Raw genomic sequence first — 12148 nt, 5'->3', positions numbered from 1 at the left:
ACTGTCCGCCCAGCAGCATGAATTAGGTGCACCACAGTTAGTCGGCGGAGTCGTTCGTGTGTGGTGCGGTCAATTCTGGGTTCTCCCTCCTCTTCCAGAATGTCTGGCCAGTGTGAGGAATGAGGCTAAAATAACATAAAGAGAAGCTCTGTAGAGCTCCCTACAGCGGAGGTCCTTACACCAGCAGTGGCAATTGCAGGGCTTCGTCTTTTGAAAAAATTGTACGCAACACTGAGCAGGCATTACTGAACCTTAACCCTTTACTTACTAACCTTCTGGGATCATTAAATGATTGAAATATATTAAGTAATTGATTACATTTGCATACTAAAAAAAATCAAGTGTTTGTTCATAGCGGTTGTTGTTATTTTCCCTCCTCAGGCACGCTCTGGACGTACGTGACCACTACGAACGCAAGCTGGAGCGAGCCAACAACCTCTACATGGAGCTGAGCACCATCATGCTGCAGCTGGAGGTGCGGGAGAAAGATCTTGTCAGGTAGGGAGGGCACTGCTCACGCACACTCGCACATTCTCACTCGCTCACACGCACAGTCGCTCGTATGAACACTAATCTTAGGTTTTTTCGGTAAAGTCACGTAGGTAAAACATCAAAATTAATAAAAATAAAATAAAATAAAGATCACGACGTTTCGGAGGCAAAGTCGTGATCTTTATTTAATTTAATTTTTATTTTTATTAATTTTGATGTTTTACCTACGTGACTTTACCGAAAAAACCTAAGATTATGAATCCTTGCAGTCACGAAAGCTTCAAATCTAGAACGTATGAACACTTGCATACAAACAAACCGTACGTAGACAACCTCGAGCACGGCTGGCTACGTACGGTGCGTAAGAAGTTCAACATACATACGTACACACCACCACACACACACATTGTTATGGACCCAACTACCAGGCAGGCTACATTGAGTTAACGTGTATTGCGTATGTTTTTTCCCTAATTCGCCAGACGAGAGCAGGTCCTGGATAAGAAGTACCCGGGCCTCTACAAGCGCCACGGGGACCGGCCCGCCCTCCGCCCCAATGCTGTGGAGCGCCTCATCAAGAAGAGGTCAACCACCGGCAAGGGGGCCCAGTACACCCGCAGGTAACGGGCGGCACTCCCTCGCTGGCTCCTCTCACAAGGGCGGCGGTGTCAGCGGACTCGAGGTTTTTGGGGGCACGAATAGCCGAGAGAACAGGGCACCTGTGAGCTGCACCCGTGAAGCTGTGCGGAGACGCCGCGCGTGCGTGACGACGTCACGGTGACGTCGCACTCGTAAACATGTGCCCCCCGCACCCTACCTGTGCTCCCCCCGCCGCAGCCATAGGTAGGGCTCACCAGTGCATACTGTGGGTCACCTGCTGCCCCACAAAGCCCTCTCATTGGCTTCCTTGTTGTAGCCATAAGCTAAGCCGTTTATTATGCTGCCGTGTTGCTCGCCTGTGGAGGTAACTGTTCAAATGGTGTGAACAGAATACATGCTAAAATGAAACACATGTAAGCATCATGCCATCATATGAAAAACCCACAACATGTATATTGTCGTTAAATACTACTTTATAACTGAAAATAGTGCAATGGGCTAACTTTAATCTTGCTTGGCTGATGTCTGGATCAGCCTAATATGTAGTGACCATGATGAACATAATGTCATGCAACTCAAACACACACCTTGGCATGCATTACACACCTTGGCGTACATTAACACTGAGAGACATTTATCTTGCCCAATAAAATTGAAAAATTTCACGCCGTTGTTTTGCCACCTTTTTCACCGCCCCAGGCCAGATCTGCTGCGAGCCGAGGTGATCTCCCGCAGTCTGGACTCGGTGCCCGTCCACCTGCCCTCCAGCCGCGGCAAGTCCCAGCTGCGCGGAAAACCTCGGCCCAAGCGCCCCTACGGTCGCAGCTGGCACGCCGACTTTGCCTGCAGCCCGAAGACGAGTCCCATCCGCGAAGACGATTACGACGACGACGATGACGACGACGACGATGACGACGACGATCGTAATGCGGACAGCCGCATTGCTCCTTGTTCCGGGGAGGACACCTCCGACACGCGCCGTGCCGCGCTGCGTTACTTCGGCTCGGGTGCGGCACTCCGGAGCCCCGCGTCGCTGAGGCTGCCCGGCCGGCTGGTCGGCTCCAGCCCCGACCTCATCTGCTCCGTGTTGGAGTCGGAGGCGCGGCGAGACGCGGCCGCGGGCGATGGCACCGTGGGACGGGCGGCAGCGGGCTCCTGTCATTCCTGCGAGTCGCTCAAGAAGAGCAGGAGCCTGGAGGGGCGCCTGGACGGATACTGCGATGGGAACGAGACGGCGAATGTTGCGGCGCGTTCGCCTGAGCGTGCCGCCATCGCCGCCGCCGCCACCACCTCTGCTGCTGCTTGCATCGCAGGAGGCGGTAGACTTGAGCCCCGTGATCATCGCTAAGAGGGGCCAGAGTCCACGGAGTCCGCGGAGGCTCCCGGCTGACCGGCACAGCCCGCTCGTGCTCGCTCGCAAGTCTTGCACCAGCGGCCGGAAAGAGCGCAGATTGGTACGGCGGACACCTCCTACTGACAGACCACGTGGTTGCGTCTTGATGCAGTCCAGTAGTATACATGTGGCTGAGTAGGTAGCGTATTGGTCGGTGCACTTAGCTCTGAACAAATTTGCATGTCGTTTTTAATAGTTTGATATTCGTCATTAACCCAGTGTGTGTATATATTATGAATGACTAATGCTGCTATGCAGTGGCCGCTGTGTGTAAAGGCAAACTCGCCCACAATGAAACTTCCCCACAAATACATTGGAATACAAATGTCTTCACTTAATTAGAGATTTAACAAATGTACGTTTTTAATAATGATAATCCACTTCCATGTGATTCCACTGAGCTCAACCAATAATGTTTCAACTGAATCACTTGTTGAAATATTTAATTTCAGCCCGTGGGTGGAGTCCCCAAAACACCCTCAATCTAGGGGTTCATTGTTTTTAAAGGCATGAGAATATTATCCTCATTTACAGGAATACCTCGTACTTTTGTCTGGTTAGGGACCAGAGCATGGACGAATGTTAAAAATTAACGAATGTCAAGGCAGAGACTTTATTTAGCTTGCAAATTTATTTTGGCCGGCGAAAAACATACATGCAAATAACTACAGTAAATATAAAAACGTACATGCAAATAACTACAGTAACTATATGACACATGCGTGCGCAACCTAAATAAACAGAAATAAAATAAACGTAAGAATAATTAAACAAAACTAAGTAAATAAACAATACTGTACACGTGTTTTATAATCAAGAAAATAACTATGAACACTGTAGTATTGTACTGTTATCACAAAAATAACTATGAATTGTTTGCAGTATAATCACAGAAATAAGTACAGTATTAATAATATATGAATAAACACAAATATAAGAGATGCTCACCGAACGACTTCTATTCAAAGATTGAACGAAAAAGATGACGCGTGGCGCGAACGTCGTGGAAGGTTTGGGATGAAATCGGACGAAAGAGGAAAGCACGTGGACGAAATTTTAAATCTGGTTATAATTGAAAACGGTCGAAAGAGCGAAGTGACAAAAGTCAAGTGGACAAAAGTAAAGGTATCGCTGTAAATACTTTCTGATAAGACTGTGAGCTCCAGATTTTTCGCTCTGAGAAAATATTACCAAAACAACTCAATTTGCTTCGCTACATGGAGGCTAATGGCATTAACGGTGGCCATACAAAGTGCTAACAGTTGGGCTTGCTGCTAGCTTTACAAAACTAGACGTTCTTTATTGTTGTACCGTGATGTGAATGCAGCTTATACACACGCTAATACAACGGTACAATTCCATTCGTAAAGCATCTAACGAGACTCGAGCTACTGACGGTGTGCCAAGATTATGTTGGCTGGGAATTGGGCGAGGAGATGTGATCAGGGACAGAGCTTGAGAAGGCGACACGGTATGACAAGGATGGCGATAATGTGAATTCATGATTCCTGAAAAGTCTCACTGACTTTCAAGAATTTTAAGAGGGTCTCGCTTTGGAATATTTGTGCCAGTTTCTCTTTTATTATGTGTCGCAAAACAAAAACCGCAGTGTGCAATGGGTGAAGATGAAATACGGGATGATGCCTGTTTTATGTTGAATGTTTTTGATGTAACTGCAGGGTGCGCTGGACTCCTCGGAGGAGGAGGGAGAGGTGGACAGTGAAGTGGACTTCCCACGCAGGCAGAGGTCAGCCTCACATTGCAGCCTTAGGGCGCCACGGTGGCTAGGAGATGTTAACTACCTCGCCTGGTATGCAGGAGGGCGTGGGTTCGATCCCAACCCTGGCGCCTGTATATTTGGAGTTTGTATGTTCTCTCCGTGGCCGCGTGGATGTCTCTCTGGGTCCTCCGGTTTTTCCCTCCACAGAAGCTAAGTCGCTTCTGAAAAATAACTATGTAGCTCGGTGGGCCTTATCTGGTAAAATAAATAAAAAGTTATCCCCTAATCGCCCTTCCGCAGAGTGAAGAGAGCCAAAAACAACAAAGCTTTCGTTGTTAAGAAACAACAAAGAGTTCCCATTATCATTAAGTACTAATTTCACTCATAACACACATCAACGTTATATATTTTAAATGGAGTCATTGATTATTATATATTTAAAAGTTATTGTACCATGAAACTATGAATTTCAGGTCTGTAAATTGTATATACATATATTTGTATATATGTAAGGACAGTACGGGGTGATGTAGGGACAGTACGGCTCCCCGTGGCCATGGTTACTAATTAACGTAACGAGAACAGACTGGGTACGGTAGGGTAATGTGGGACCTAAGCGGTTGCTAATAATGATTGATGCGACAAGCTTTGGCAGGTTCACGGTAGGGGAAGCACAGGACCTAATGGTCGTAAATTGTCATAAGGGCAGAGACAGACAGGGCCAGATGCGGTGAGAGAGGGTTCGGGAATAGGGGCGTGGCCAGGTCGTGAGGGGGATAAAAGCCGGCGCGGACCGGGGCTCAGGGCTGCTGTTGTGGGGGAACTGCCGTCGCCGCCGTCACCTTGGAGCGGGTCGTCTTCATCATCCTGGAGTGGGCACCTTGTAGTCTTGGAAGGCTAGAGTTATGTTGTCTCAGAATAATAGAGTTGTCTAAGTTACCCAAGTGTATATAGTCACTCGTGGTTACTCGTTAAGCTTTCAGTGAGTCGGCGGACTTTACTTATAATAAATATACATATAACTGAACAAGATGGTGTCTCTGAGAACTACATTACATATATATATACAATTCATGGTACAGTAATACCCCGAATTACGTCTCACCTTTTAAGTGACGTGTTTAATGTCGTTTTGCAAATACATTGTCACATTATTAACACCACCACCTGTTTTGCGTCGCCTCAACCCCCACACTTACATCACTGACAGCATCGTCCGTCCTTTCTCGAATCTGTTGCCTCTCGGCCTTCGCCTCTACCTAGCCTGTAAATTGCTTTGATTTACGCCGTTTCGATATTCATCATCTCACCTTTCAGAAATGCATCCCCCCCTGATGTAAACCAGGGTATTACTGTATTGATATCAGTATAGATACCGAATTGATTTACGATTCATCGTGGTCTATTGGCAATTATGCTTAACACCAGACCTGTCCAGATTCCTCCTAAACATAAATACACTCAGCATTTGTATCATCTTTCATCACCTTCTGGATGAGTATCGGTTCCTGTCGTTCGCTGCAATTGTGTCTCTTCCCTCCGCCCACCCCTCCCCCCTCCTCACCGCCAGGCCGGCGCGCTGCGTAAGCAGCTGCCAGTCGTACTCCACCATCAGCTCCGAGAACCCCTCGGCGTCGGACGGCGAGGAGGGCAACACGAGCGACCGCTCGCCGGGCGCCACCACGGACTCGCGCACCGGCCCCACGCCGGCCCACCACAACCACCGCCGCCGCGGCGGCGCCGGCCTGGGCTCGGGCTCGGGGTCCGGGTCCGGGTCAGGGTCGTCCCGGAAGGGCCGCGTCTCCCCTGAGCCGCCGCCGGGTCGCCGCACCCCCGACCTCTCCTTGGACGCCCTCTCGACCGCATCGGACGGCCTCTCGGAGAAGGAGCGCGTCGTGCGGCGTGTCAAGACGCAGATCTCGCTCGGGCAGACGGCCGCCGCCTCGCAGGACCACTTTGCGGAGGTGCCCGCTTTGTGCGGCGCGATCGCCGCTTGTTTGACTTCTGCGTTCGCTTTTGAACTGGCTGGGAGGCTACGACGCAAGAGAGTTGCTCTTCTCAAAATTGGACGGTCAAATCTAGGTCGGGTGGTGGGGTCAACTCAGCCTGTGTGTCCTTCTGGGGATCTATAAAATTGGTATAACTATGTAGGAAACTAAGATAGGAATTATGGAATTTCTATCACTGACTCTCAACCATCAACTGAGATGAACATAGCCTTCCACTTGTGTCAACATGGCATTCATAAAAGTATATATTATTTTATTAATAATATATTTTAATATATAAAAAGAAATGTATTCACCGTTGTAGGTAAATGTTCATACCACGATCATCAGATTATCCATTTAAAAATTTGACACATGCAATTCGATAAAGCCTGCATGCACTGGCCAAGTTACGGGTCACGTCAGTGGCATTGCGGTCCTCACTGGTTCCTGGACTATCTCTGCAGTCACCAAGTAATCTACATTGACCTGCCATGGACAAGCAGGGGGAACAACGGTCTCTTAACGAGATGAGGGACACCACGGTGGTGAGATGTTAACTACCTCGCCTGGTATACAGGAGGTCGTGGGTTCGATCTCAACCCTGACACCTGCCGTATATTTGGAGTTTGCATGTTCTCCCTGTGGTCGTATGGATTTTTCGCCGGGTCCTCTGGTTTTTCCCTCCACATTTAGAAACATACATTTAGAGTATTTGGCTACTATACATTTCCACATGATAAGCCACTTCGTTGGGCTATCATTTGTGGCCAGGTCACTTTTGAAAAAGAGCTATATAGCTCAATAGGCCTTACCTAGTCAAATAAAATGAAAATAGTTACTTAGATGAATTGCTGTACCAGGCTTCTGCGCACTGTTGAAATCCTGGGGTAAAACCTTTGACTCATGCCAAGTAAAAAATATCTTCTCATGCAGAGCTACATTGCCCCAGCCTGGTCACCAGTAACTACATCAAAAACATCCTCTATGTATCTCAATTTTGCTTTAATTGCTCACACCAAGGTCTGAGGGATTTATTATTTTTTATTGCATGTGTGATTGGCGAGCGTTCACGCGAGTAGTGAACGATGAGGAGCAGCACTGCTCTTTGCGTTTGAGTTCAATTGCTGGCTCAAGTGAAGTATTCCATTTGGCACTGTTGTGGTAACGGTCGAGCGCATGTCCTCCTAAAGAGAAATCCCGGGCAGTGATTCAAATAAGAGTCAGCATTTCGTGATCTTCTCAACGCTGCTGGCAGTCAAAACTAACTCGTACGTTGTGTGAAACAAAAACGGGCACAAATTAAGCTAAACACAACTTGTGTATTTTTGCTGTTGTTGCAGAATACGATGCAGTTTGAATTCTCCGACGGAGAGGGATGCCCCGAATCTGCCACCGCGAAGGGGTCCGGGTCTTCTGCAACTTGGTGAAGCCTCCCCTGAGCCGGGCAGCCTACGAGACCATCGATTACTGCTGCCTGTGGCTGCACGGACCGACTGCTGTCATTAATAACATTCACGAATGCACCTGGATAACAACGGGAGATTGTTATCCATGCAAGTCACCGAGGAACGGCAAGGAACGGCAAGCAGATGGAGACGTTTTCGGTTTATCACGGGCACGTGTCCGATGGGGATGCCATCGTATAGAGTATGGCTGACCACGCCGCGCCGCTTAAATGCCGTGCCGCTTCAAACCCCACGATGCTCTCGGCATTGGCCAAGCTGGTACACGTCTCGCACTGCATTTCACATCATGACGGTTGCCAAGCGTCAGTCATGCCCCCCCCCCCCTCCGCTATATAATGTGTCACGCTCGCTATGTATAGCCAAAACGATGGGCATTTTGTCGTGAAGGGGTTTTTTCAGGGATCGTATACAAAACACACACATGCAGGGCATTGATGGGAAGGGTGAAACACATTGCGTGTTGTCCCCGAATTGCGTTTATTGGAAAACGGAGCTGATTGTTTTGCCAGAGTTATAAAAGTGATGCTCGATTGTAATCTGTTAAGGGGAAAGCAGATGAATGTATCGTAGGTTTGCTCCCTCCGCCGGATGAATCAGTCACGTATATGCCCTCATCGTGCGAATGCGATGCAGTATTGAACCCTAGCTCTGCGTGTGGAATGAGGTGGTCGACGCTGTTCTCGGGCGTTGAAGTGGAGGACATAAGAACTATTCGATGAAAAGAGGAAAATTTTGCGCAAGTCCACGTCCACTCCTCATTGGGTACAGCTGTTTCGCTGGAAGCGCAGAGGCAGTGTTCAGTTTTCATGCATGAGCCTTTGGCAGGAACACTTCGTGGAATCTCCCTGGTAATTTTTTTTTCTCTAAAGCTTGAACCTTGGAAGCTTTTCTGAACAATACCACAAGGTGAACCCAATATAACATTATATCGTCTTCACTAACCTGCTGCCATGCCTCCCTGAAAGCAACCCCATCTATTCTCCCCTAGCCCATCCTGCTGCTACTGCTACTCCCTGCTCCTGACCCCCAGCTAAGATCAGGCCTACTCCAACCCCTATCACGACCCCTATCACTACCCCTAACCCTATCACTACCCCAACCCCTATCACTACAGCAACCCCTATCACTACCCTAACCCATATCACAACCCCAGCCCATATCACTATCCCAACCCCTATCACTACCCCTTTCACTATCACTACCCCAACCCCACTCACTACCTCAACCCCTATCACTACCCCTACTGCTACTCCCTGCCCGCACCACCCAGCTACGACCAGGCTTACCCCAACTCTTCCTTAACCACTCCCACATTTTCTCATAACTCTCACCATAACTATACCGCCACTTTTAGTAATAACCCCACTCTTTATCCCAAGCACTATCATCTTATGTACAATTTTATAGTTGTCGTACAGCCCCTTGGAATAAGATGCTGCTATATAAATATATATAAGATAGATAGTTGGGATGTTGCCACAGTGGTGTAACGGTCAGCACACTGGACTTGTGATCCCAGAGGTCACCGGTTCAATCTCCCGGTGTGGCAGTTGAAACAATGGGGCAAGTTTCTTAAATCACCCTCCATGGCCTTGGTCCACCCTGCAGTGCAAACGGATGCGTTTATTGACAGGTTTGCGTGTGGTGGGGTAAAGTCTGGGGACTCCCACCTCTTCCAAGACGTCTGGCCCGCGCATAAGCGTAGGCCAAAACACCATCTCCAGAAGGGCTCTCCAGAGCCTTCCGCCAGCGGTAGCGTTGAGCAAGACATGGCAGAACTGTGCTTTTACCTGCGTGTATTGTTACTACTCCGTTGACTCTACAAGAGTTAAAAGATTGGTTGAGGAATTTGATATTCACCCAACCCTCCGTGCAAAGGGGAGGGGGGGGGGGTCCTGTCGGTCAAATCTGGGGCCATGTGGTTGCAGGATTGCTGCTGGGTGAAACCTGTCCACAGTTAAAGATCCTGAAATTCCAATCTTCTACTCATCGTTGTAAATAGCTATCAAACATTGGTTCTCGTCAAATGCTTTGTTTCACCCGTCATCAGAGGTGGTGCTGCTTTCCTGTAAAAGCTAACCCAAATCCTGTGAAAATGCATTGGGGAAAAAAGGTGTATAAATATAACGTTAAATACGGAGCCAAAATATGCTTCTTCGTTGGGTGTTCAAATGCAGTCTAAACTCGTGTCACATGTCCATTACATTTAAATGCCAATGTTTACAACTTTGCATTTCTACATTCATCCCACTGAACCCATCCTCTGCACTCACATGATCACGTTGAGGTGAGCCAGTGGAGGCCTTGTATATACAGCCTCGTGTCAGTGCTCGTGCCGCTGCTTCGTTGTCGGTGTTGTCAAGACTTGGCAGCTCCCTTTGTCGGCAACATTTGTAACGGAAACAATCAATGGCAGAAGCATCCATATGCAAGATGCAAAGTAACACAAATCCACGACAATATGCGTAGAAATATCTCGTCTGGCTACATTTCTTTCACCCCGATCATCAAAAACATTCACCAACCTAGAATAGTGGTCGGATGACTCAAATTATGATATTGACCCCTTAGAATATAATTAATAAGCTAAAGAAGAGTCTGGTCTAACTGCTCTACCAGTCTAAGCAAGCCAAAACATAATAATCCAGAGTGCAAGTGCAGTTTGTGTGCACCAGTAGTGTGAACATAAACGTTTAGATAAATCCACACCAAAACACACAGATGATGTCCGGCGGATATTTACGTAAAATTAGTTGTCACCCGGCTGTCGGGCATGAACAACGAGAAGCTTAGCGCCAGATATGCTGAAGGGCGACAAGAGCGGTGCTTCCCAACCTGAGGAAGCACTTTCCACCCTGGGCTGCGCAGCATCAGCAAGCAGCAGCACTGTGTGGGTGGCATTGCGTTAAACCTTTTCACTGGCGCGTGGGCTGGCACAAATGCACTGCTGTCGAGTTGTCCAACAAAGCTAACTTGCCTTTAGAATGCATTCCACGTGTGAGCATAGCCAATGAACATAGCCAAACAAAATGTAAACGTATTTTGTTTGTTTGTACATTTAATTAGCGTACGTAAATTTCAGTTTATAAACGTTCATTTTTGTTGTTGTTGTTGCTGTTGTTGTTTACAATCGTTCATACATCATCTTCTCCGAGACTGAATTGGACACAAACATTGCTATTTTGTGCGAGTATAAAGTTATGCATTGTGTACTGTTTCATGTTTTTGTTATATTTATGAATCAAATAATCCTGGGGTGATTTAAATTTGCGATGCTATAGTCGGACAACTTGACGACGTTTCTTGATGGGCTTCTCTTACACACCATTCGCTTTTGTGCCCAGTGGCCACAAACTAAAGTAGCGTTTGTCTACACAAGATGTTGCATTACAGTGGCCAGATAAACAAACACAAACATCCAGGGCTCCGTTGCCCATGGATTTGTCTGGACGACTTTGTTGTGAGTTGTCTCCAAGTTCACACCACGTTTCACACGTATTAGTTGGGAGAGGACGGGGTGACGGTTGTAAACTTTGGATGTTAAATTCACGAATGCATCTCGTTCTGGTAAGTGTGGGTTTCACTTAAAACACCCATTGTATGTGCCGTACCACATCAAAACCATACGGGCTGCCGGTGAAGTGCATTGTTGTGTGTATGGCTTAGCAATTTATATTCGCGTCACTGTAAAACTCTTTCCTTTTTGATTTATGCACGCGGAACTGCAGGAGTTGCTAAACATCAGCAATGCAAATTAAAGCTGGTGCAGGAATTGTGATGGAAGATTTTTCATTTGGAGGTTTGTTTTTATATATATGCAGTATTTTATTTAGTAGCTGGCCTACATGTTGGATGATATATTTGACACTTCAACCTAGTACCTCTTTAGAACAGATTATGTGCGTAGCTTTAAGATTTTTATTGAATTTTTTCACTCCAAATAATTTATTTTAATTATTTACAGGTCCAAAAGGGTCTTCCAAATTAATTGTAAGCATTTCTTCGGAAAGGCCGAAAGTTACATTTCTTTATTTTTTTTGTTTTATTCGCAATATAGACATGATAGTTGTACATATCTGAGCACACACGACTGTGAATATGTGTTAAATATTTGTGAACAGTATGTCAGATGGCCCAAAGAAAGAGTTGGAAATATTTTGCATGACAGAATAAAACTATGGTTCAGAACGAGTGATTTATACTGGTTTGGCTGTGTTCATGCGGCACGATATTCCTCTACAATTACTTTTTACAGCCTACATGAATATGAAGTGGATGTATAACTAAATTAAACCGAAACTATTCAACTATTTTTGTTTTATATTGTTGGATCTTTCTGTAAAGTCACATAGAAGGGAAATAATAATATAAAATATATAAAACAATAAAAATTCTCACGACGTTTCGACTGCAACACAAGCAATCATTCTTTTTTCTTGCTGTGGATTTCACACCTGATGATGATTGCTTATGTTGCAGTCGAAAC

At 46.7% G+C, this 12148-nt stretch overlaps 1 protein-coding gene across 1 annotated transcript in view; it reads left to right on the top strand.

The window, feature by feature from the left end:
- Positions 1-11850, top strand: part of LOC133345849 (mitogen-activated protein kinase kinase kinase 13-like) — a 138441-nt gene extending 126591 nt beyond the window's left edge. The window contains 7 exon segments of the mRNA XM_061556872.1: positions 382-498; positions 975-1112; positions 1792-2394; positions 2396-2546; positions 4165-4232; positions 5776-6169; positions 7537-11850. Coding sequence (XP_061412856.1) covers positions 382-498; positions 975-1112; positions 1792-2394; positions 2396-2546; positions 4165-4232; positions 5776-6169; positions 7537-7623 — 1558 coding nt within the window. The 3' untranslated portion in view covers positions 7624-11850.
- The last annotated feature ends 298 nt before the right edge of the window (positions 11851-12148 follow it).

The sequence above is a fragment of the Lethenteron reissneri genome, chromosome 23 (genome assembly GCF_015708825.2).
Source record: "Lethenteron reissneri isolate LAM-NWPU_2019-01 chromosome 23, ASM1570882v1, whole genome shotgun sequence".
Classification (NCBI taxonomy): domain Eukaryota; kingdom Metazoa; phylum Chordata; class Hyperoartia; order Petromyzontiformes; family Petromyzontidae; genus Lethenteron; species Lethenteron reissneri.
The sequence above is the reverse complement of the archived record's forward strand: the minus strand, read 5'-3'. Positions and strand labels throughout refer to the sequence as shown.